Here is a 24,287-nt window from a genome sequence, read left to right as displayed (position 1 = left end):
GATGTATACCACAGAGTACAAAGGTTCGTCATTGACTTAAAGGGGTTTTCCGAGATAAAATGACTTGTGACGTGCTGTGTATGGGCTGTTCTGCTGTACAGCCCGTAACGCGCATGCGTGGTCCCTGCTGCTCTTGAGATAACAGCAGGGACCGCGCTTGCGCGTTACAACAGAACAGCCCATACACGGCACATCAGAAGGGACGTGTCGTATACCCGGAAAAGAATTGAAGATCAATACGGCGGCCAGAGAGTGACATAACCCGTCAAGTACCCCATGGCAGCATCTGGAAACGGGGCCGATTTGACAAATGTAAGTATATTACAAATGTATTTACGTTAATAAATTACAAGCATTAACTCAAAGTCATTTTATCTCGGAAAACCCCTTTAATGGGGTTCATCGTTTTGACAGGAAGAATAGCGCTGCATGCATTACACTGTGACCTTATTCTAGCTAGCAAAAATCGAAACTCAAAAAAAAAGTATATTCTTACCCTAATCTCTAAGCTCCTGGGTCAAACCCGGCCTCCAGGGATGACGTTTCATCCCTCACAGGTCCGCTGTGGAAAACTGCACGTAGAAAAAAAAGTTTGATACTTACGTTTCCATGGTGAAGCGTCCCTCTGCCGTCTTGCAGTCCGGCCTCCTGGGATGACGTTTCATCCCATGTGACCACTGCTTCTTGTGATTGGCTGCCACAGTCACAGATGATATCCAAAGGAAATGTGGGCAGCAGAGCAGAACAAAAAACCTCCAGGGTATAAGGGTGCAGGCCTCCAGGGATCCGACTTGTAAATCCCCAAATGTAGACAAAAGTGGAAAAAGAGGCAGCACTCCAAAGGTCAAATGAAATCAATTTATTCCATTTGACCTTTGTAGTGCTGCCTATTTTTCCACTACAGTCACAGATGAAACGTCATCCCAGGAGGCCAGCCTGGATGAAGAAACACAGAATTCTGGGTAGGAATACGATTTTGTTTTTTCTGAGTTGCGTTTTTTGCAGCAGAATCGCTGCTTTTCCACCGCAAAAAAACGCAACATCTGCTATTTGTTGTGGGTTTTACCTCCCGATTGAATTTTATGGGGGAAACCTGCAACAAATAAGTAACGATTACACAAATACAATTGACATGTTGCGGATTAAAAAAAACGCACCGCAGGTCAATTTCTGAGTGTTTTTTTCTGCTCAATATTTACGCAGCATGTGGATGAGATATGTTCAAATCTCATCCACTTTGCTGGTACTGTATTATGCTGTGGATTTTACACAACAAAATCCGTTGCAGAAAATCTGCAGTTTTTACGCTACGGGTGAACTTACCCTGTGAGGTTTTTTTTCCACTGTCCAGCCCACAACACATGTAAAATATACCACAAATCCATTGTCAAGATGCTGCATGCCTAAGAGGTTACTCACACGAGCGGCATAATCCGCCGTGTGACAGACGTTTTTTTAACAGTCATAACACGGCTGCATTAAAATCAATGTACTTCTACGTGGCCATTCACACAACTGTCTTTTTAACGGACCGTGTGAACGGGCCGTGAAAAAATAGGACATGTCCTATGTTTTGCCCATTTTCACAGATCCCTCAATAGACTCAAGTCTTTGAGGGATCCATGAAAACGGGTCCCGCATGGATGAAAATCGGCTGTGAAAAACGGCCATTTTTCACGCCCCATTTGACCCGTTTGTGTGACTAAGCCGTAAGGCCTTATTCACACGGTGCAGCTTTAGTACTATTTTTTTTTTAAGTCACAGCCAGAAGTGAATCGTAAAGGGAGGGATAGTATGTAGGAAAGAATCTACTCTTTTTTTTAATCTACTCCTGGTTGTGGCATCAACAACTGCACCAAAAAAATGCAATTTGAAAAAGGCCTAGGACCAATCACCAGCGGTTTGATTTATTTTAAAGGCTAATTTTTTTTCAATAAAAAGGTGTATCATTGTGTTTTGTGTAACTTTGTAAATACTTTTTATTAAAAATAATTTTTCCTTTTTTAGATACAGCTGCTCTGTATTCTCTATACAGAGCAGCTGTATCTAGCGCTATTCACTGAATCCGTTAGTCCCGCAGACCCGACGGGTTCAGTGTTGGCGGTGGATCCTGCTTTTCACTGAAGCCGACAAACCCGCGGGACTGACGGATTCAGTGAATCGCGCTAGATACAGCTGCTCTGTATAGAGAATACAAAGCAGCTGTATCTAAAAAGGTAAAACGAATTTTTAATAAAAAGTATTTACAAAGTTACACAAAACTCACTGATACACCTTTTTATTAAAACATTTTTTTTGCCCTTCAATGGTGTACACAGCCTCAAGTATAGCGAGGCGGGCATCATTCTGTTCTGATTCCTTATAGGTCGAAATAGCTTTCAGTCTATCATATATCTAATTATGATTGGTTATACTAAGAACGCCAGCGTCCGCTTTACGCTATGAAGCCCTTGCTCCTTCATTGATTACTGCATATTAGAGGGCGCTGTTGATTGGTCCGAGTGTTTTGAAGGCGGGGCATTGAATGCTGTATCCCGGATGTGGCTTCGCTCGAGCCTCTTTCTTGTGGAGCAGCAGCGGGTGAGCGGTGTTTTGTGAAGACGCTGTGCGGGTCACGGCTGTCAGTGTCACGCGCATGTGTAACGTTCTTTGTTTGTTTTATATTATATGTGCACGAGAGAGTACTAGTTGTAGGTGGGCTCGGGGTCCCGGCTTTATGGTGTCAAGCGCTGCATGCACGGGGTTATCATGTGATCCTGTATTTGAGCCTCTTGTTGTTATTTAAAGGGAGGGGGGAGTTCTTACTGAAAGTGTCGGTGGTCGAATATTCTATTCATGTCCGATGTGTGGAGGTCTGACTGCTGTGACCCCGGTCGGTGGAATAAAGCCATTTCAGCTCATGACGATGCCAGGCAGCTTTTTCTTTATTTTTTTAAGGAGGCACCATGGTTGACCACTGAAAAAAACAAAAAGCCTAAACTGCAGGAGTGGTTGGGGTTAACAGCATGTGGACCCCCACCAATCTGACACTGATATGCTGCCAATGTGTTTAACGTCCCTTAACCCCTTAGTGACCAGCCCATTTTAGGCCTTAATGACCAAGCTATTTTATTCGTTTTTCTATAGTCGCATTCAAAGAGCTATAACGTTTTTATTTTTTCGTCTACATAGCTGTATGAGGACTTGTTTTTTGCGGGATTAGTTGTGCTTTTTAATAGCACCATTTTTGGGTACATATAATTTTTATATTAACTTTTATTAACCTTTTTGGGGGGGATTATAACAAAAACCTGAAATTCCGCCATTGTTCTATGCGTTTTTAAATTGACGCCGTTCACTGTGCGACGTAATTAACATGTTACCTTTATTCTATGGGTCGGTACGATTACGGCGATATCACATATGTAGAGGTTTTTTTATGTTTTACGACTTTTGCACAATAAAAACACTTTTGAACTAAAATTATTTGTTTTTGCATCGTCGCTTTGCAAGAGCCGTAATTTTTTTATTTTTCCATCAATGTAGTAATTTTTTTGGGCTTGTTTTCTGCGGGACAAGACGTAGTTTTGATTGGTACTGTTTTGGGGTGCATGGGACTTATTGATTCATTTTTATTATGACTTTTTTGGGGGGCAATGGAAAAAAATTGCAATTTCGCCATGGTTTTTTGCGTTTTTTTTTTACGGTGTTCACCTTGCGGTTTAAATGACATATTAACTTTATTAATGGAGTCATTACGGTCGTGGCGATACCACATATGTGTACTTTTTTTTTTTTTTTTTTTTACACTTTTACTAAATAAAACCACTTTTTATGGAAAAAAATGATTTTATTTATTTTTTTACTGTACTTTTTATTAATAATCTTTATTTCACTTTGATGACTTATTTTATTAGTCCCACTAGGGGACTTTACTGTGCGATGTTCCGATCGCTGCTATAATGCTCTGGTATACTTCGTATACCAGAGCATTATTGCCTGCCAGTGTAAATCTGACAGGCAATCTGTTAGGACGTGCCTCCGGCGCGTCCTAACAGGCATATGTCCAGGGCAGACCTGGAGGCTTTTATCAAGCCCCCGGCTGCCATGACACCCCATCGGAGACCCGCGATTGCATTCGCGGGCCGCCGATGGGTGACAGAGGGAGCGCACTCCCTTTGTAAACAAAGTTAAATGCCGCGGTCGCTATTGGCGGCATTTAACGGGTTAAACGGCCGCGATCGAAGTAAACTTCGATCGCGGGCGTTGGAGCAGGAGCTCAGCTGTCATCAGACAGCAGAGCCCCGGCTCCTGCCTGCACGGGAGACCCGTGCAGGACTTAGACTAGGCTGACGTGAAAAGGCGTCAGCCTAGCCTAAAGCCCATTAGTGACTCACGTGAAAAGGCGTATTGGTGGTCACTAAGGGGTTAAAGGAACGACTCTTAAAAATGGCCGTATATCAATAAATGATTAGCCATGACCGTATTCACGTGGCAGGTTTATTTTTCTTGGCGTCTGTCATCCAAAACCTGAAGTGGAATGTAGACAGAATAGGTGCAAATTCTTTATTTTTTTATTTTTTTTTTGTTCAACTCCTGGTTTTGGCTCACAAATACTGAACTGAGCCGGTCTGTGCCCTAAAGGAGTCTTTCGACCTTCAAAAAAAAAAAAGGAAAAAGTCGTTCGTACTTACCGAGCACTTCCTGCTTCTTCCTCCAGTCCTGTCTCCCGGCCGTTGCCTTGGTGACGCGTCCCTCTCGACATCCCTGGATGACGTTTCAGCAAATGTGACCGCTGCAGCCAATCACAGGACAATCACATGCTGCAGCGGTCACATGGACTGTCGCGTCATCCAGGGTTGTCGGGCTGGATGTCGAGAGGGACGTGTCACCGTTGCCTTGGTGACTCGTCTCTTTCGGCATCCAGCCCGACCTCCCTGGATGACGCTGCAGTCCATGTGACCGCTGCAGCCTGGGATTGGCCTGTGATTGGCTGCAGCCTGTGATCGGCCTGTGATTGGCTGCAGCGGTCACTTGGGCTGAATCATCATCCCGGGAGGTCGGACTGGAGGAAGAAGCACGGAGTTATCGGTAAGTAGGAACTTCTATTTTTTTTTTTTTTTTTTTTTACACGTTGATGTATCTTGTGATCGGAAGTCACTGTCCAGGGTGCTGAAACCGTTACTGCCGATCGCTTAACTCTTTCAGCACCCTGGACAGTGACTATCTCCTGATGTCGCGTACCGGAAAATCAGTGACTCATAAGCCGGGTTCTGTCAAAACGTGTTCGGCCGAACCCGGTGAAGTTCGGATTCGCTGCGAACCGAACTTTTCACGATGTTCGGACCGAAACCGGGTTCGGTTGTCCCGGTTCGCTCATCTCTACTTATCTACCATAGAAATTAATGGACAGAGCCACGCACATACGTAACCAATTCTCCCTTAGTTCTCTGCCTGGATGTGACAATGATCCCCGTTCTGGCTATAGGTGCCAGTCCCCAAGGCTGGCACCCGCATCTATCAGACATTTGACATATCCAGTAGATATGCCATACATCTTTAATTTGGGAATACCCATTTAAGGGGTTGTTTTTACAAAGATTTGTGGCATATTGCTAGCATATGACACCGCTCTGATCGGATGGCTATTCATGCGGTCAACTAGAAAAAGCCAAGCAGACCAAACTAGAGACTAAATGGCATGGCACTTTAAGGGTGCGGCTGCCTTTTCGCTCTAGCAATCACTGGGAGTCAGTGGTTGGGTTACCACCAATTGGGCTTTGTTTTGAATTTTTTTTTGTGCAACATCGTACCCCGAAAACATCTGTGTAATCTAATCTTGCAGCAGTTTCTACTTTTAGGGTATGTGCACACACTAATTACGTCCGTTATTGACGGACGTATTTCGGCCGCAAGTAGTGGACCGAACACAGTGCAGGGAGCCGGGCTCCTAGCATCATACTTATGTACGATGCTAGGAGTCCCTGCCTCTCCGTGGAACTTCTGTCCCGTACTGAAAACATGATTACAGTACGGGACAGTTGTCCTGCAGAGAGGCAGGGACTCCTAGAATAGTACATAACTATGATGCTAGGAACCCGGCTCCCTGCACTGTGTTCGGTCCGGTACTTGCGGCCGAAATACGTCCGTCAATTACGGACGTAATTAGTGTGTGTGCACATACCCTTATTGTAAATGATCATGAACATCGTGGGCTACACTATCAACTGACTGCTGGGAGACCCCTCCGTATTTTTATTTTTGATTCCGTGATAGTAGAAGAACTTGGCTCCTGGCAAACCACTGTGGTGCTGGAGATGCCACTTTTTTTTCATCCAGGGAGAACTTATTTTGTAGACTATTCAAGGCGTATTCCCATCTCAGCAATTTATGGCATAAGCACAGGATATACCAAAAACGTCTGATCGGTGCAGGTCCTGTCCTAAACCTGCAGCACAATGAGAAATTTCCTTCCGTTCTACATGTTAACCCCTTCCCGCAAAATGACCTGTCCGCTACGTCGTAGTGCGGATGGGAATGTATGGAGCGTGCTCGCGCACTCCATACGTTGCGGTTGTCGTCTGTATTTTACGCATTGAAAAGGGGGGGTGGCTTCCTCTGACAGCTCAGTTGCAATGAGATCGGGGGGTGATGATGGTTGTCATGGCAACCCATGGGCCTAATGAAGGCCCCCAGGACTGCCTTCACCTAACAGAAGCCTGTAGAAATGACAATATACTGCAATGCATTAGTATTGCAGTGTATTGTACTAATGATTTCCAATTTTTTTCCCTCCAAAGTAATGTTAGAAGTTTTACAAAATTGGTATGGCTGCGTTCCATAAAAGTCTGAACTATTAAAATATAGCGTTATGTAATCCACACGGTGAACGCTGTAAAGAATAAAACATTTAAAACCCCAAAATCTTTGTTTTTGGTCAACTTGGCTCACAAAAAAAGCAATAAAGTGATCAAAAAATATGTACCAAATAATACCGATAAACTACAGCTCGTCCCGCAAAAAAAGTCTTCACACCGCTCAATTGATGAAAAAATAAGTTATGGCTCTCTGAATGTGGAGACACAAATAAAAAATTTTTTTTTTTTAAATTTAAAAGTAGTAAAATATAAAAAAAAAAATATACATTTTGGTATCACCGTAATCGTATTGAGCCACAGAATAAAGTTGTGGTCGTTTTTATCGCATGGTGAAAGCCGTAAAAACAAAACCCAAAAAAACAATTGAGGAAGCTTAGGTTTTTTCCAATTTCAGCCCGCAAATTATTTTTTCAGTTTCCCAGTACATTATATGGTACTTTAACCCCTTCCTGCTGTTGCCACTTCCTGACAGCCTTATTTTTCAAATCTGACGTGTCACTTTGTGGTAACTTTGGAATGTTTTTTTACCTATCCAAGCGATTCTGAGATTTTCTCGTGACACATTGGACTTCGTTATTGGTAAAATTTGGTTGATACATTCAGTATTTATTTGTGAGAAAAACAGACATTTAGGGAATTTGCAAAAATTAGCATTTCTCTAAATTTAAATGTATCTGCTTGAAAGACCGATGGTTCTACTAAACAAAATAGTTACTAGTTAACACTTCCCACATGTCTACTGTGTTTACATTGTTTTTTTTGAACGTCGTTTTTATATTTTTTTAGGACGTTACAAGGCTTAGAACTTTAGCAGCAATTTCTCACGTTTCAAGAATTTCAAAAGGCTATTTTTTCGTGACCAGTTCAGGTCTAAAGTGGTTTTGAGGGCCTTCTATATTAGAAATCCCCCATAATAGCCACATTTTAAAAACTGCACCCCTCAAAGTATTCAAAACAGCATTTAGAAAGTTTCTTAACCCTTTAGGCATTTCACAAGAATTAAAGCAAAGTAGAGGTGGAATTGACAAATTTTTTTTTATTTTTTTTTGCAGAAATTTAATTTTTCATTCTTTTTATTTTTTTAATGTAACACAGAAGGTTTTACTAGAGAAAGGCAACTCAATGTTTATTGCCCAGATTCTGCAGTTTTTAGAAATATCCCACGTGTGGCCCTAGTGTGCTAATGGACCGAAGCAAAGGAGCGCCTAGTGGATTTCTGGGCCTTTTTATTATATTTTAGGCACCATGTCAGGATTGAATAAGTCTTGTGATGTCAAAACAAAGGAAACACCGCAAAAAAGACCCCATTGTAGTGAGCATTTTGAACCCACAGGTGTTTCGTAGGTTATATTAGAATTTGGACGTGAAAATAAAAATTTTTACGCTTTTTCCAATAAGATGTTTTGGCAAAAAAAAAAATCTCTTTCCACAAGAAATAAAGAAAAAGCCACCCAACATTTGTAAAGTAACGTCGCCAATGTATGTGGTCATAAACTGCTGTTTGGGCACACGGCAGAGCTTGGAAGGGAAGGCACGCCATTTGTCTTTTGGAGCGCAGATTTTGCTGGATTGGTCTCTTGGCACCATGTCACTTTTGCACTCTGTGGGACCAGGACGGTGGAAACGCCCCAAAAGTGACTCCATTTAGGAAACTACACCCCTTGAGGAATTAATCTAGGGGTGTATTTATGATTTTGACCCCACAGGTGTTTCATAGTTTTTATTAGAATTGGGTAGTGAAAATAAAAAAATATATATATTTTTTCAATAAAATGTAGCTTTAGCTAAATTTTTCATTTTCTCAACAAATACAAGGATAAAAAGCACCCCAACGTTTGTAAAGCAATTTCTCCCGAGTACGGCAATACCCCATATGTGGTCATAAAATGCTGTTTGGGTACACAGTAGGGCTCAGAAGGGAAGGAGCGCCATTTGGCTTTTGGAGTGCAGATTTTGCTGGATTGGTATCTGGTCGCATTTGCAAAGCCCCTGTGGGACCAAAACAGTGGAAACCCCCTAGAAGTTACCCCATTTTGGAAACTACACCGCTCAAGGTATTCACCTAGGGGTGTAGTGAGCATCTTAACCCTGCAGGTGTTTTCCAGAAATTAGTGTGCACTCGATGTTGCAGAGTGAAAATGGGATTTTTTCCTTTGATATGCCAATATGTGCTGCCCAGCTTGTGACACCATAACAAGACAGCTCCCATTAGTATCCTGTTTCCCAGTTTTAGAAACACCCTACATGTGGCACTAATCTTTTGCCTGGATAATCAACAGGGCTCAGGAGTGAGCGAGTACCATGCGAAATTGAGGCCTAATTTGGCGACTTACAAAGTATTGGTTCACAATTGCAGAGGCTCTGATGTGAAATAATAAAAGAAACCCCTGAAGTTACCCCATTTTGGTAATTACACCCTTCAAGGCAGTCATTAAGGGGTGTAATGAGCATTTTCACCCCACTGGTCTCTTCGATAAATGATTGCGCTGCTGATGGTGCAAAGTAAAGATAGCAATTCATTTTTCCCTAGATATGTCATTTCAGTGGCAAATATGTTGTGCCCAGCTTGTGCCACTGGAGACACACACCCCAAAAATAGTTGGACCCCTGGATTTGGCGATGCCATATATGTGGAAGTGAACTGTTTGGGCACACTGTAAGGTTCAGAAGAGAGGGAGCGTCATTAGGCTTTTGGAGCGTGGATTTTGCTTGGTAGTAGTTCTGTTTTGGCGTTTTGCTGGTATTTCAGTTTATAATGTGTAAGCTGGGCAGAGTACATCAGGGGCATAGTTAGGTGGTATAATGATGGAGTAAGAAAAAATCCATAGATGTGTGTTACGCTGTGGAACAATCCTTTCTGCACAGGCCAGTGTCGCACTGATAAATGTCTTTTCTTATCCCCGTTTTTGTCCACACTCCGCACCTTTGCAGTTTGGGGAATTTTGCTGGGAAGTGTTGTCCTGGTATAATACGGGCACTCTCTCTTCCAGCAGATATGTTTGGGCCCTACCCTACCTGGTTCCCTAACTTAACCCCTTAAGGACGCAGCCCAGTTTTGGCCTTAAGGCTCAGAGCCCATTTTTCAAATCTGACATATTTCACTTTATGTGGTAATAACGTCGGAATGCTTAAACCTACCCAAGCGATTCTGAGATTGTTTTCTCGTGACACATTGGGCTTCATGTTCGTGGTAAAATTTGGTCGATATATTCAGTGTTTATTGGTGAAAAATTGCCAAATTTAGAGAAAATTTTGAAAAAATTGCATTTTTCAGAATTTAAATGCATCTGCTTGTAAAACAGACGGTTATACCACCCAAAATAGTTACTAGTTCACATTTCCCATATGTCTACTTTAGATTGGCATCGTTTTTTGAACATTCTTTTATTTTTCTTGGACGTTACAAGGCTTAGAACATAAACAGCAATTTCTCATATTTTTAAGAAAATTTAAAAAGCCTTTTTTTTAAGGTACCTCTTGAGTTCTGAAGTGGCTTTGTGGGGCCTATGTATTAGAAACCCTGATAAAACACCCCATTTTAAAAACTAGACCCCTCAAAGTATTCAAAACAGCAGTTATAAAGTTTTTTAACCCTTCAGGCATTTCACAGGAATTAAAGCAAAGTGGAGGTGAAATTTGCAAATTTCATTTTTCTTGCTGAATTTCAATTTTATTCATTTTTTTTTCTGTAACACAGAAGGTTTTACCAGAGAAACACTACTAAATATGTATTTTCCAGATTCTGCAGTTTTTAGAAATGTCCCACATGTGGCCCTACTGCGCTCGTGGACTAAAAGACAAGCCCTAGAAGCAAAGAAGCACCTAGTGCATTTTGAGTCCTCTTTTTTTATTAGAATATATTTTAGGCAGCATGCCAGGTTTGAAGAGGTGTTGAGGTGTCAAAACAGTAGGAATCCCCCAATAGTGACCCCATTTTGTAAACTACACCCCTCAAGGAATTCATTTAGGGTTGTTGTTACCATTTTGACCGCACATTTTTTTCACAGCACGTATTTGAATTGGGCTCTGAAATGAAAAAAGTCATTTTTTCCAATAAAATGTCATTTGTGATCAAAATTTCTTATTTTCACAGGGAACAAAATACCCCATTTTGTTGCTCAATTTGTCCTTAGTGTGGCAGTACCCCATTTGTGGTGATAAACTGCCATTTGGGCCCATGGGAGGGCTCAGAAGGGAAGGAGCGCTGTGTGTTCTTTGGAGTACAGATTTTGCTGGTTTGGTTTTCGTGTGCCATGTCGCATTTGCAGAGCCCCAGAGGTATCAAAGCAATGGAAACCCACCAGAAGTGACCCCATTTTGGAAACTACACCCCTCAAGGAATTCATTTATGGGTAATGTGACCATTTAGACCCCATAGTTTCTTCACAGAACTTATTTGAATTGGGCTGGGAATGAAAACAAAATTATTTTTGTCAAATATGTAGTTTTGGCTGAAAATTTCTTATTTTCACAAGAAACAAAATACCCCATTCTGTTGCGCAATTTGTTCTGAGTGCCGCAATACCCCATTTGTTGTGATAAACTGCCGTTTGGGCCCATGGGAGGGCTCAGAAGGAAAGGACCACCATTTGGCCTACTCGGGATTTTCTAGTGCGAAGTCATGTATGCAGAAGCCCCTGAGGTACCAGTACAGTTGAAACCCGCAAGAAGTGACCCCGTTTTAAAAACTACACCCTTAAGGCATTCATCTAGAGGTGTAGTGACCATTTTGACCGGAGACCTACACCCCATAAACTGTAATGTGGGTTCTCCCGGGTATGGCAATGCCCTACATGTGGCTGTTATCAGCTGCCTGGACACACAGCAGGGCCCAGAGGGGAAAGACGAGGGGGGATAAGCTGTGCGGAGTGCATCAGGGTAAGTAAAATTGGGGTAAATTATAAACCAAGGGATGTATGATAAATTTTAAAACACTTTCATACAGAGCTCTGGTTATTCGGGACACGTGTCACATTGATATATTGTGTCCTCCCTTATCCCCCTCTTATAGCAGACTTTGCACCTCTTTTGACTTTTTCCCTTCTTGCCAGTTTGGGGAACTTCTCCTGGAAAGTGTTGCCCTGGTACGATGCGTGTGGGCTCGCTTCCAGAAGTACTGGGTGCCCCCCCTTCTTGGTCCCTAAAGATTAGGTTCTTGATAATCACCTCTTGAAATTCCAGGAAAGTTCCCGTCTGGCCTGCACATCGACGTAGCACGTACGCATTGTACAAAGCCATCTATATGATGTTCCCGGCCAGCTTCTTATACCACACCGCATGGCGCTGTAGGGCTTCAGGGCTTGATCTTACAAGTCCATCACTCCCATGTACCTATTGTAGTCCAGGATGCAGTCTGGTTTGGGGGTGGCCTTTCCTTCATATATCCTAAACCTGTAGGTATACCCTGATGCACTCTCACAGCTTATACATCTTCACGCCATACCTTGCCCTCTTACCCGGCAGGTACTCGCGGAATTGAACCCTCCCTTTAAAATGTACCAGGGACTCATCAATAGAAATAAACTTCTCAGGGGTGTATGCTTGGGAAAACCGGGCACTGGAACGGTTTAATAGGGGTCTCCGTTTAGACAAACGGTCAAAACTGGGGTAATCTCGGGGTGGGCACGGCTCATTATCAGTATAATGTAAGAAGCGACGTATTGCCTCATTTATTTATTTTTTTAGGTTCCAGTTCAGTTCTGAAGTTGCTTTGAGGGGCCCATATATTAGAAACCCCTATCAAATACCCCATTTTAGAAACTAGACCCCTCAAAGTATTCACAACAGCATGTAGAAAGTTTATGAACCCTTTAGGTGTTTCACAAAAATTTAGAGCAAAGTAGAGGTGAAATTTACATTTTTTTTTTGTCAGAAAATCCTCTTTATACCATTTTTTTTATAACACAAAAGGATTTATCACAGAAACGCAACTTAATACGTATTGCCCAGATTCTGCAGTTTAGAGAAATATCCCACATGTGGCCCTTGGGCGGTAATGGACTGAAGCACCGGCCTCCGAAGCAAAGGAGCACCCAGTGGATTTTGAGGCCTCTTTTTTATTAGGCACCATGTCCGGTTTGAAGAGGTCTTGTGGTGCCAAAACATTGGGAACCCCCCAAAAGTGACCCCAATTTGGAAACTAGACCCCTTGAGGAATCCATTGTAGTTTTCATGGGGTGCATGCGGCTTTTTGATCAGTTTTTATTCTATTTTTAGGTGGTGTGGTGACTAAAAAACAGCAATTGTACGATTGTTTTTTTTTTCGTTTTTTTTTACAGCGTTCACCGTGCGCTATAAATGACATATTCACTTTATTCTGCGGGGCGATACGATTACGGCGATACCATATGTTTATAGTTTTTTTTTTTATGTCTTATGGCGTTTGCACAATAAAATACGTTTTGTAAACAATCATTCACTTTTTGTGTTACCTTATTCTAAGAGCCATAACGTTTTTATTTTTCAATCAATAAAGCCGTGCAAGGACTTATTTTTTGCGTAACGAACTGTAGTTTTGATCAGTACCATTTTTAGGTACATGCGACTTTTTGATCTCTTTTTATTCCATTTTTTGGGAGGTGAGGTGACCAAAGAATTGTGATTGTGGTTCGGTTTATTATTTTATTTTACGGCGTTCACCATGCGCGATAAATAATGAAATAATTTTGTAGTTCAGGCCGTTACGAACGTGGCGATACCAATTATGTATAGTTTATTTGTTTGTTTATATATTTTTATTAATAAAGGACTGATAAGGGAAAAGGTGGGATTTTTACTTTTATTACTTTTAAATCTTTTATTTTCTAATTTTTACACATCATTTTTTTAACTTTTTTTTCACTTTATTACTTTGTCCCACTAGGGGACATGAGGGCAGGAGGCTCTGATCGCTATTCTAATACACTGCACTACATGCGTAGTGCAGTGTATTAGAACTGTCAGCTACTCACTGACAGCAAGCATAGTGGGTCCTGACGTTGTCAGGACCCACTAGGCTTCCGTCTATGGCATAGCCGGACGCCATTGTTTGGTGTCCGGTTGCCATAGTCACCATCGCCGGCCGCTATCGCGTAGCAGGCCGGCGATGGCAGCTTAACCCCTAAAAAGCCGCGATCTCTATAGAACGCGGCTTTTAAGGGGTTAATCAGCGGGGACACAGCGATCGGTCCCCGCTGTAGGAGCTGTGACAGCTGCTGAACAAGACAGCAGCGTCACAGCTCCTGTATGTGTCGGGAGGACGGCCGAAACGGCCGTTACTCCCGAGACGTACTATTACGGCATGGAGCGCGAACGATACAGCTGCCATGACGTAATAGTACGTCAAGGAGCGGGAAGGGGTTAAGTGCCTTGATCGCCTCCTGAAACAGGAGAAACGTTCCCCTCGGGCCGGCACAACTGCATGTTTTTCTTTCCTGACTTAATGCCTTAACTAACTTTATTTTTTCATAGACATAGTGGTATGAGGGCTGTTTTTTGGCGGGCGAGCTGTAGTTGTTGTTGGTACGATTTTGGGGTACAGGCGATTTATGGATCACTTTTTATGCTTTTTTTAATTTTTTTGTGGAAGGCAAGGTGACCAAAAAACAGCAATTCTGGCATGGTCTTTGTTTTTATACAGCGTTCACCACACGCCATAAATTACATGTTAACTTTATTCTGTGGGTCAGTGACTCCGGCGATACCAAATTTATAGCACTTTTTGATGTTTTTACAACTTTTTGCACAATAAAATTAGTTTTGTAAAAATGTTTTTTCTGTCGCCATATTGTAAGAACTTTTTTACATTTTATTTGTCGACAGAGCTGTATGAGGGCTTGTCTTTTTGCGAGACGAGCTATAGTTTTTATAGGAACAGTTTTTGGATACATGCGACTTTTTGATCACTTTTTGTTTACATTTTTGGAAGACAAAGTGACCCAAAAACAGGAATTCTGGCGATGTGTACGTTGTTTTTTTTTTTTTTACGCTGTTCACTGCGCGGGATAAATAACATTAATTTATAGTTCAGGTCATTACGGACGTGGTAATACCAAATTGTATGGTTTTTGTTTTTTTCAATAATAAAGGACTTGATAAGGGAAAGGTCAATTGTGTTTTATTCTATTACTTGAAACATTTATTATGTTTTTACAACTATTTTAACTTTTTTTTTTTCTTACAATTTGTTTTATTTTTTAAGTCCCACTAGGGAACTTGAAGGACTAACTGTTTGATGTTCTAATACATTGCACTACCTATGTAGTGCAATTTATTAGAACTGTCAGTTGTTCACTGACAGCAAGCCGATGAGGCTCCACCTCCAGACGCGGCCTAATCTGCTTTTGTAATGGCAGACAGGAGGCCATTGTTAGGCCTCCTGTTGCCATAGTAGCAGTCGGCAGCCCTGCCATCGTATGGCAGGGCTGCCGATTTGCTACAAACCACGAAGATGCAGCGATCTTTCAATCGCTGCATCTAAGGGTTTAATTGCAGGGATCAGAGCTAGCTCCGGTTCCTGCCGTTACAGCAGGGTGTCTGCTGTAACATACAGCGTACACCCCCTGCCGCCTTGTAATTGGTACCGGAAGCCTTTTAGGCCCTGCCTCCAAGCAGGCATAGGAGGTTTCCGTTGCTGGCAGACTGGGAGGCCGTTATTAGGCCTCCGGTTTCTGTTGTAGCCACCGGCAACCCAGCGATCACGTTGCTGAGGTGCCGTTGGCGTAAAACCCCTCAGATGCTGCGATCTCTGTTGAACACGGCATGCTGTAACATACAGCTGACACCTGGCGGTGATGGTGCGGGCTCGGCTCCCGATCAGTGACGTAATGGTCTGGCTCTTGGAAGGTGGCAAGTGAAAAGCAAAAATGAAAAATCCAAAATGGCTTCGTCCTGAAGGGGTTAATACCATAAACCTACCACATTAGGGTATAGTTACATAGGTCCGAGTTCAACCTTTCTCAATAAATTACCTGTCTTTTTTTTAAACCTATCATTCGTTGCCTGATTAATTATAATCCTCAATGCCATTCGTAAATAATCTTGCTTTTTTTTTAACCCCCTTCCTCCTGCATGCATTATAAGCCCTAATGACCCAGCAAATTTTTTTCGTTTTTCCATTGTCAAATTCAAAGATCTCTAACTTTTTTTTTTTTTTTTTTAAATTTTCAAGTGGACATGGCTGTATGAGGAGTGTTTTTTGTGGGATGAGTTGTATTTTTCAATGGCACCGTTTTGGGGTACATAGAATTTTTTTTTTTATTAACTTTAACCCCCTTTAGAACGCAGAATGTTTTGGCCTTGTGGCACAGCCGATTTTTTATTTTTTTTTTCAAATCGGACGTGTCCAGGGTGCTGAAAGAGTTACTGCCGATCAGTTAACTCTTTCAGCTCCCTGGACAGTGCCTATTTACTGACGTCGCTTAGCAACGCTGCCGTAATGACGGGTGCACACATGTAGCCACCCGTCATTACGAGAGCTCCATAGACTTCTATGGACTGTCCGTGCCGTTATTACGGCCTGAAATAGGACATGTTCTATCTTTTTCAACGGCACGGGCACCTTCCCGTGAGAAAACGGGAAGGCACCCGTCGCCAATAGAAGTCTATGAGCCCGTTATTACAGGTCGTAATTACGACCCGTAATAACGGGAGTTTTTACGGTCGTGTGCATGAGGCCTTAGTCTGTGAAAATGAAAATCTACTTTTCGATTGTTTTTTCAGAAAAAAAAAAATTTGTAATATTTCCAAGGAATAAAGATGCACCCCAACATTTGTAAAGCATCTTCTCCCGATTACAGAAATACCCCATATGTGCTAATAAACCGATGTTTGGACCCACAGCAGGGCTCAGAAGGGAAGGAGCGCCATTTGGATTTTGGAGCGCAGATTTTGCTGAATTGGTTTTTAGTGCCATGTCACGATTGCAAATCCCTGGAGGGACCAAAACAGTGGAAACCCCCCAAAAGTGACCCATTTGGGAAACTACGCCTAAAAAAATTCCTTGAGGGGTGTACAGTAAGCATTTATACCACACGTGTTTTTTGCAGAATTTAGTAGAATTAGGCAGTGAAAATGAATATAAACATTTTTGGCCACTAAAATGTTGAATTTTTTTCATTTTCACAAGGGGTAAAGGAGAAAGTCGCCCTAAGGCCCATTTACACGAGCGTGTGCATTTTGCGCACGCAAAAAAACGGAGCGTTTTGCGTGCGCAAAAGTCACTTGACAGCTCCGTGTGTCATCCGTGTATGATGCGCGGCTGCGTGATTTTCGCGCAGCCGCCATCATTAGAGATGAGGCTAGTCGACGTCAGTCACTGTGCAGGGTGCTGAAAGAGTTAACTGATCGGCAGTAACTCAGCACCCTTGACAGTGAATTCCGATCACAATATACACCAACCTGTGAATAAAAAAAAGACGTTCATACTTACCAAGAACTTCCTGCTTCCTCCCGGCCGTTGCCTTGGTGACGCGTCCCTCTCGTCATCCGGCCCCACCTCCCTGGATGACGCGGCAGTCCATGTGACCGCTGCAGCCTGTGATTGGCTGCAGCCTGTGATTGGCTGCAGCTGTCACTTGGACTGAATTGTCATCCCGGGAGGTCAGACTGGAGGAAGAAGCCGGGAGTTATCGGTAAGTCAGAACTTCTTTTTTTTTTTTTTTGTGTATATTGTGATCGGAAGTCACTGTCCATTGTGCTTTACCAGTTTAACTCTTTCAGCACCGTGGACAGTGAGTGTCTCCTGACGTCGCGTACCGGAATTTTTTTTGCCGGGTTCGGTCAAAACGAGTTCGGCCGAACCCGGTGAAGTTCGGTTCGCTCATCTCTAATGACACTCCGTTTGGATGTTTGTAAACAGAATAGCACGTGGTGCTTTTCTGTTTACATTCAGAGTTTGACAGCTCTTGCGCAAATCACGCAGTTCGCACGGAAGTGCTTCCGTGCGACCTTCGTGGTTTTCACGCACCCATTGACTTCAATGGGTGCGTGATGCACGAAAAACCCAGAAATTTAGAACATGTCGTGAGTTTTTTTTCAGCGCACACGCTGAGCAAAACTCACTCACTGACTGTCTGCATGCCCCCATAGACTTGTATAGGTCCGTGCGACCCGCGTGAAAAGCACGCGCGTCGCACGGACGTATATCACGTTCGTGTAAATGAGGCCTAAATTTGTAAAGCAATCTCTCCCGAGTGTGACAATACCCCACGTGGTAATAATTTTATTTTTTTAATCAAAATTAATTAACCTTTGCAGGACTGATCCTTTTTTGCTTTTCCATTTTCGTTTTTCACTCCATGCCTTCCAAACGCCATAACTTTTTTATTTTCCCATGAATAGGGTGGTGTGAAGGCTTATTTTTTTGCGGGAAGAGTTGTCGTTTCTATTGACACCATTTAATGTACTGGGAAACAGAAAATAAAATTCTTTGCGGTATGAAATTGGAAAAAATGGATTCCTCCATTGCTTTTTGGGTTTCGTTTTTACCACTTTCACCATACGGTAAAAACGACAACTTAACTTTATTCTGCGGGTCAATACAATTAGGGTATGTTCACACAACGCCAAAAACTTCTGAAATTATGGAGCTGTTTTCAGGAGAAAACCGCTCCTGAATTTCAGACGTTTTTACAAGTGCACACGTTTTTCACGGCGTCTTTTATGGACTTAATTGGAGCTGTTCTTCATTGGAGTCAATGAAAAACTGCTCCAATTATGTCCCAAGAAGTGTCCTGCACTTTGACGCGGCCGTAATTTTACGCGCCGTCTTTTGACAGCGACGCATAAAATGACAGCTCGTCTGCACAGTACATCGTAAGACCCATTGCAAGCAATGGGCAGATGTTTGCTGACGTATTGGAGCCGTCTTTTCAGGCGTAATTTACATCTGAAAAGAGGTAGTGTGCACATACCCTTACGGTGATACCAAATATATGTATATATATATTAATATAATATAATTTTACTACTTTTACAAAGGAAAAATTTTTTTTGTATCAACACATTCTGAGAGCCGTAACGTTTTCATTTTTTGGTCAATTGAGAAGTGTGAGGGCTTATTTTTGGTGGGACGAGCTGTAGTTTTTATTGGTACCATTTTTTGGTGCATGCAACTTTTTGATCACTTTTTATTACATTTTATTTAGAGCTTTGGTGACCAAAAAAACTGATTTTGGCATTTTAAATTCTTTATTTCTTACGGCGTTCGCTGTGCGCTATAAATTACAATTTAAATTTATTCTCCGGGTCGATACGATTACGGCGATACCATATGTATATAGTTTTTTTATGTTTTGCAGCGTTTGCACAATATCACTACTTTATAAAATTTATTTTTTGTGTCACCGTATTCTGAGAGCCATAACTTTACTTTTCAGTCAAAAAATCTGTTTTTTGCGGGACTGGTTGTAGTTTTTATGATACTATTTTGGGGTACATGCGACTTTTCGATCACTTATTCTATATTTTGGGAGGGGTGGTGACCAAAAAATAGTGATTCTGGCATTTTTTTTTTAGTTGTTTTTTTGCGGCGTTCACCGTGCGGTAAACATAATATTAGTTTTATAGATTGGGTCATTACGTCCGCGTCGATACCAAATGTATACTTTTTTTAACGTTCAATTTTTTCCCAATAATAAAAGGCTTATTATAGGAAAAAAAGCAATATTTGTTTTTATTAACTTGAAACTTTTATTTTTACACTTTCATTCAACTTTTTGATTAACTTATTTTTTTCTTGTCCCACTAGGACTTGAGGTCCTGCACCTCTGATCTTTACTCTAATGCATTGCACTATCCACGTAGTGCAATGCAATAGAGCTGTCAGTCATTCACTGACAGCAAGCCTATTGGGTCCCGTCTGTGGGCGTGGCCTAATAGGCTATCGTTCGTGGCAGACTAGAAGGCCATTATTAGGCCTCCGGTTGCCATAGGAGCGATCGTCACGATAACCTTGTGTCGATGCCGATCGCTACAAACCACTAAGATGCCGTGATCGTGGCATCGGAGAGGTTAATTGCAAGGATTGGAGCTAGCTCCGTTCCCTGCCGTTACAGCACAGTGTCAGCTGTTACATACAGCTGACACCGGCGGCTGATGCCGCAGGCTCGGCTCCTCAGCCTGAGCCATCATGAAACTGCGGCTGGACGCCTTTTAGGCCCTGCCTCTGGGCGGGACCTAGCAGACTTCCATTCTAGTCAGACAGGAGGCCATTGTTGGGCTTCCGGTCTGCTGGAGCTGTCATCAGCAATTTTATTTCAGGGTTCCGATTGGCTTGTAAACACCATAGATGCAGCGCTCGGTTTTGAAGTTTGCATCTAAGGGGTTATTCGGCCGGATCGGAGGCTTGCCCCGGTCCTGGCCGTTACAGCAAGGTGTTGGCTGTAATATACAGCTGACACCTGCTGACAATGGCAATGGCTTAGCTTCTAAGCGCACACCATCACGTACAGTTACGTGGGAAAGCAGTAAGACACTAGCGTCCACGACGTAACTACATGTGAATGAGCGAGAAGGGGTTAAAAATGAAAGCTTTGGGAAACCTTTTCCTGCTTACACATTACGGAATCCAATTGTGTATTTGGCACTAAACATACATTTCCCTCCTGGCCATGTGCTTCAGCAGAAAGCCGAATCACTACCACACAGCAATATCCGCATGCAGTTTCTGCTGCAAGCTCTAGGAAAGTTTCTATGGAAAACTGCAGTGTAGTATCCCATGCATAAACATTGTTTTTATGCCACAGTTTTCCCACACTAAGGGTTAAAAAAAAATGGAATGTTTTAAAATGCGCAGCGGTGAAAACACTAATAACCTTACGTGTGAACATACCCAAATATGTTCGGTTTATGGTATTAACATTTAGGACTGATGGAAATTTACCCATGGTGGTTGTCAGTTGATGGTTCAGCCCACGATTAAAACCCTCCTGGCAGCTGAGACAGCTCCCACCACCACCACCACCTAACTCCACGCTCCTTGTTTCTCTATGTCCCTTCATGCATGTAGTCTTGTTGAAGGGATGATTTTTGCCCCATCTAAGGAACCAAAGTGCAGTGATATAATAGGGGAGTTCATACATTGCTTAGCTGCTATTATAAGACTACCCTGACCCACGATCTGTGAGGGCTTTGTGCAGAGTCCAGTGTATTTCTAGGAGATGCTGCTCCTCACGTTCTCCTGTTTGTTAGAGCTGAGCGAGAAATAGATCACAAGCGAGAGGCAGAGGAGACCGACAGTTAGGGGATGGTAGTTCAACAGTATCACTAGCAGGAGGCAGGGAGACTGGTTTAAGCTGCATCACCCAGGATACTCTGACTTTGAAATGTGAGGACAGAAGTTGTAGGTCACTGATCCTTCACTTGCTGCACTTAGGACGCAGAGCAAGTGTGAGACTCCACCCCCTCTGCAAAGCCAGAGGCTTGATTGGAAATGTAGGCTGCATTAGGGGGAATCGTATTACAGGGGGAAGAAGGAACCAAGATGGCAGACAACCTATAAATGACCCATCTACTAAATCCGGTATACACAAGAGTCTCCATTATTCTCTAAAAGAGCCTATGCTGCACTATATAGGCAAAAAATAATTGCTGGCGTGCTCCTTTAAGGCTGAAGTTTTAGCATTCATGAGCCAGAGATAAGCGGTGTATATGAGATATTGCCTCACTTTATCCAAACTGTCTAATAGATAAAATGACCCTGTTGCCCACCGCAACCCATCAGAAGTCGGCTTTCAGCTTCTACAACCATTTTAAGCTATAGTTTCTGATCACTAGTTGGCTGTACACAATGATGCTTTACATGTGAATGCTATTGCAATAAGAGGATGTCATCCTTTTTGTCTTTCAGGAACTCTGTCATTGGAAACATGGCTGCCCCATCTCAGTACATCCTGCCCAATGACGTTCCTGTTGCTTTACTTGATTGTGAGGAGGCCTTCTTACTTCTATCAAGAGAGGAGAAGCTTTATACCCATTTTCTGTCTCAAGCTTCATTCTATGGAGGATTGATTGTCCTGTTCCAGACATCACCTGAATCTCCAGCCATATACATCCTTCTTAACCGACTTTTCCGGGCACAGGAGCCCTCTGTGTTGCATGGAGTGGCCAAGTACCAGGGGCTGACTGACGAGGACTATCAGGTATATGCTGATCCTGTATCATTCTTTTTATAAATCTTCTGTTTGACTAAACCGATCTTTAAAATGCATTAAAACACATCTTTGGAGACCCTCCGCTTGTATTTCCTATTTATGTGGTAATGTACTCCCTACTGTACATTATACAAATATTAGTCACTGAAGGCTTCTGTGGCCATATGAAAGCTTCAGCTGCGGCAGAACCTATTTTTGAAACGTGAACATCATGTACATGATTTACTGATACAAATTAGATGTGAACTTATTTTTAATGGCTGTCTACAGCATCTAAGGTGTATGCATTATGATTAACTGCAACCGTTGAGATTCAATACTGTGTAATAACTGCAACTGCTGAATAATTTATGCTTTTAGACATGGATCGTATTCAGTCAATCAGTTGAAGGCACAATAGGATGAACTTCCTGCGAAAGTGATCTGTGACTGACTGTTTTTGCATGTAGAATAGCAGCGTGCATGTAGGATAACTCGTATCTGTATTATTAAAACCTTAAAATTATACAAACATCAATCAATGGAAAATTAACTTTAACCCCTTACCGACATCTGACATATGTATGTCTCCATCTCCATATACCCGCTCCATAGAACGAGCGTGTTGGCTGTATCTTCCAACCGACACTTCAGTGTAGCGTGCGGGATACTGCTCATTTAACCCCTTTAGATGCTGCCAATAGCGACCGCAGCATCTAAGCAGTCAATGAGGGGGCGGCCGAGCCATCGAACCCTATACCCCCCCCCCTGCGATTCTATTGCAAGGTGCCGACGGTCATTATGCCAACCTGGGGGCATAATGAAGGACCTAAGGTTTGCTATCTTTGTTCACCTACTAAGGACTGTGTAAAACGTTTGTTAAAAAAAACAAAACCAAAAACCTCTTTACCATTTTCCTCCAATGCAATGTAAAAAAAATTCAATTAACATAACTTGTATTGCCACGTGCGTAGAAGTCTGAACTATCACAATTTGAACATTAACTTGCATGGTGAACGCCGTAAAAAAAATAAAAATTGCCAGAATCCCTGTTTTCATGTTAAAGTATTCACTGGGGGACACAGTACCATGGGTATAGGCTGCTGAGAGGCTGACACTAGGTGAATTTTGAAAAAAAAAAAAGTGTGGCTCCGCCACTGGGCTATACCCTCTGCTGAGCACCGTGCTCATTAGTTTTAGCCGTGTGTGTGTCCCCCAATTGTAGATTAACACAGCACTCCAACTATAAATTAGGCCATGTGCACGATACCAAGAGGATGAATCGCTTCCCCAACTTGAAATATACAAACACCATAGGAAGAAGTAACGGCACCAGGACTTCAAAATTGATGAAAAAGGGTGGATTTATTCACCAAGTGAGCAGCGACGTTTCAGTCCGTCAAAGAACCTTTCTCAAGCGGTTTAACACCCTACACAGTGTGGAGTACATATAGGAAGTGAAACTATCCATTAGCATACATCTAATCAAATGCAATGTGTAAAAATAGACTATAGACATAAATTGCAGTCTAAAATAATAAATATTCATGCATCGTGCACAGCTGATTACATAAACCGGCTATAAAATATAGAAATATTTAGTGTACAAAAATTTTATAAAGTGACATAATGAGCAGTTCAACTGCCTTCAAACAGCTGCAGAGGCCAATCTATAGATTGAAAACATATGCTACACAATGTGGTGGGTTGTATAATTAAATACCTTTGTTGAATGCCACGAGGAGTCCGCATCCATGTGCATGCACTGTAAACATCCCAGAATGACGTCCAAACCGGAAATGTATCTAGTGGAACGCAAACGACTAGTATCCCCCGGCGCGTGCGCAGACCCAACAGTTACGTTCTAGTAAGTCTGCGCATGCGCGAACCGCGGGGCTCGTCTAAAGCTGGTAAGTCTGAAGTGGATGGAAAATATCACGTGTAGAAATCGCAAAGTGTAAACCATGTCATATAGACAAATGACTATATAAATATTGAATATGTATATCTCACTAAAACAGATAGTTATTAGTAGCAGACTTGAATAGTATGTAGATTAATATGGCAATGCAAAACAAATCCTTCAATTTAATAGAGCAAATCAGTATATATTGCTAAAGATATATTAACCCCTAAAGGATTTACTCTAAATTGTATTAGATAAAGAGAAATACAATATAAAGATGCTACTATGAATTGATAGGATAAAGTTGAATTTGCATGTCATATCTACATATAATAAATAGACAAATAGAGCATTGCTTATGATACACATTCATATAATAAACATATAACGTTTTCCATCCCTTCCAGACAAAAT

General features: G+C 42.1%; 1 protein-coding gene across 3 annotated transcripts in view; it reads left to right on the top strand.

Moving 5' to 3' along the window:
• The first annotated feature begins 2,511 nt into the window (after positions 1-2,511).
• DPP3 (dipeptidyl peptidase 3) overlaps positions 2,512-24,287 on the top strand; it is a 74,542-nt gene continuing 52,766 nt past the window's right edge. The window contains exons 1-2 of one of the 3 annotated variants that reach the window (XM_075837364.1): positions 2,512-2,580; positions 21,685-21,976. In XM_075837364.1, the coding sequence (XP_075693479.1) occupies positions 2,525-2,580; positions 21,685-21,976 (348 nt within the window). In that variant the 5' untranslated portion in view covers positions 2,512-2,524. Of the gene's footprint in view, positions 2,640-21,684; positions 21,977-24,287 lie in introns of all 3 variants that reach the window. The other 2 variants (XM_075837365.1, XM_075837366.1) reach the window with 2 other exon arrangements.

This window comes from Rhinoderma darwinii, chromosome 9 (genome assembly GCF_050947455.1).
Source record: "Rhinoderma darwinii isolate aRhiDar2 chromosome 9, aRhiDar2.hap1, whole genome shotgun sequence".
NCBI lineage: Eukaryota > Metazoa > Chordata > Amphibia > Anura > Rhinodermatidae > Rhinoderma > Rhinoderma darwinii.
This window is presented reverse-complemented; position numbering and strand designations above follow the sequence as displayed.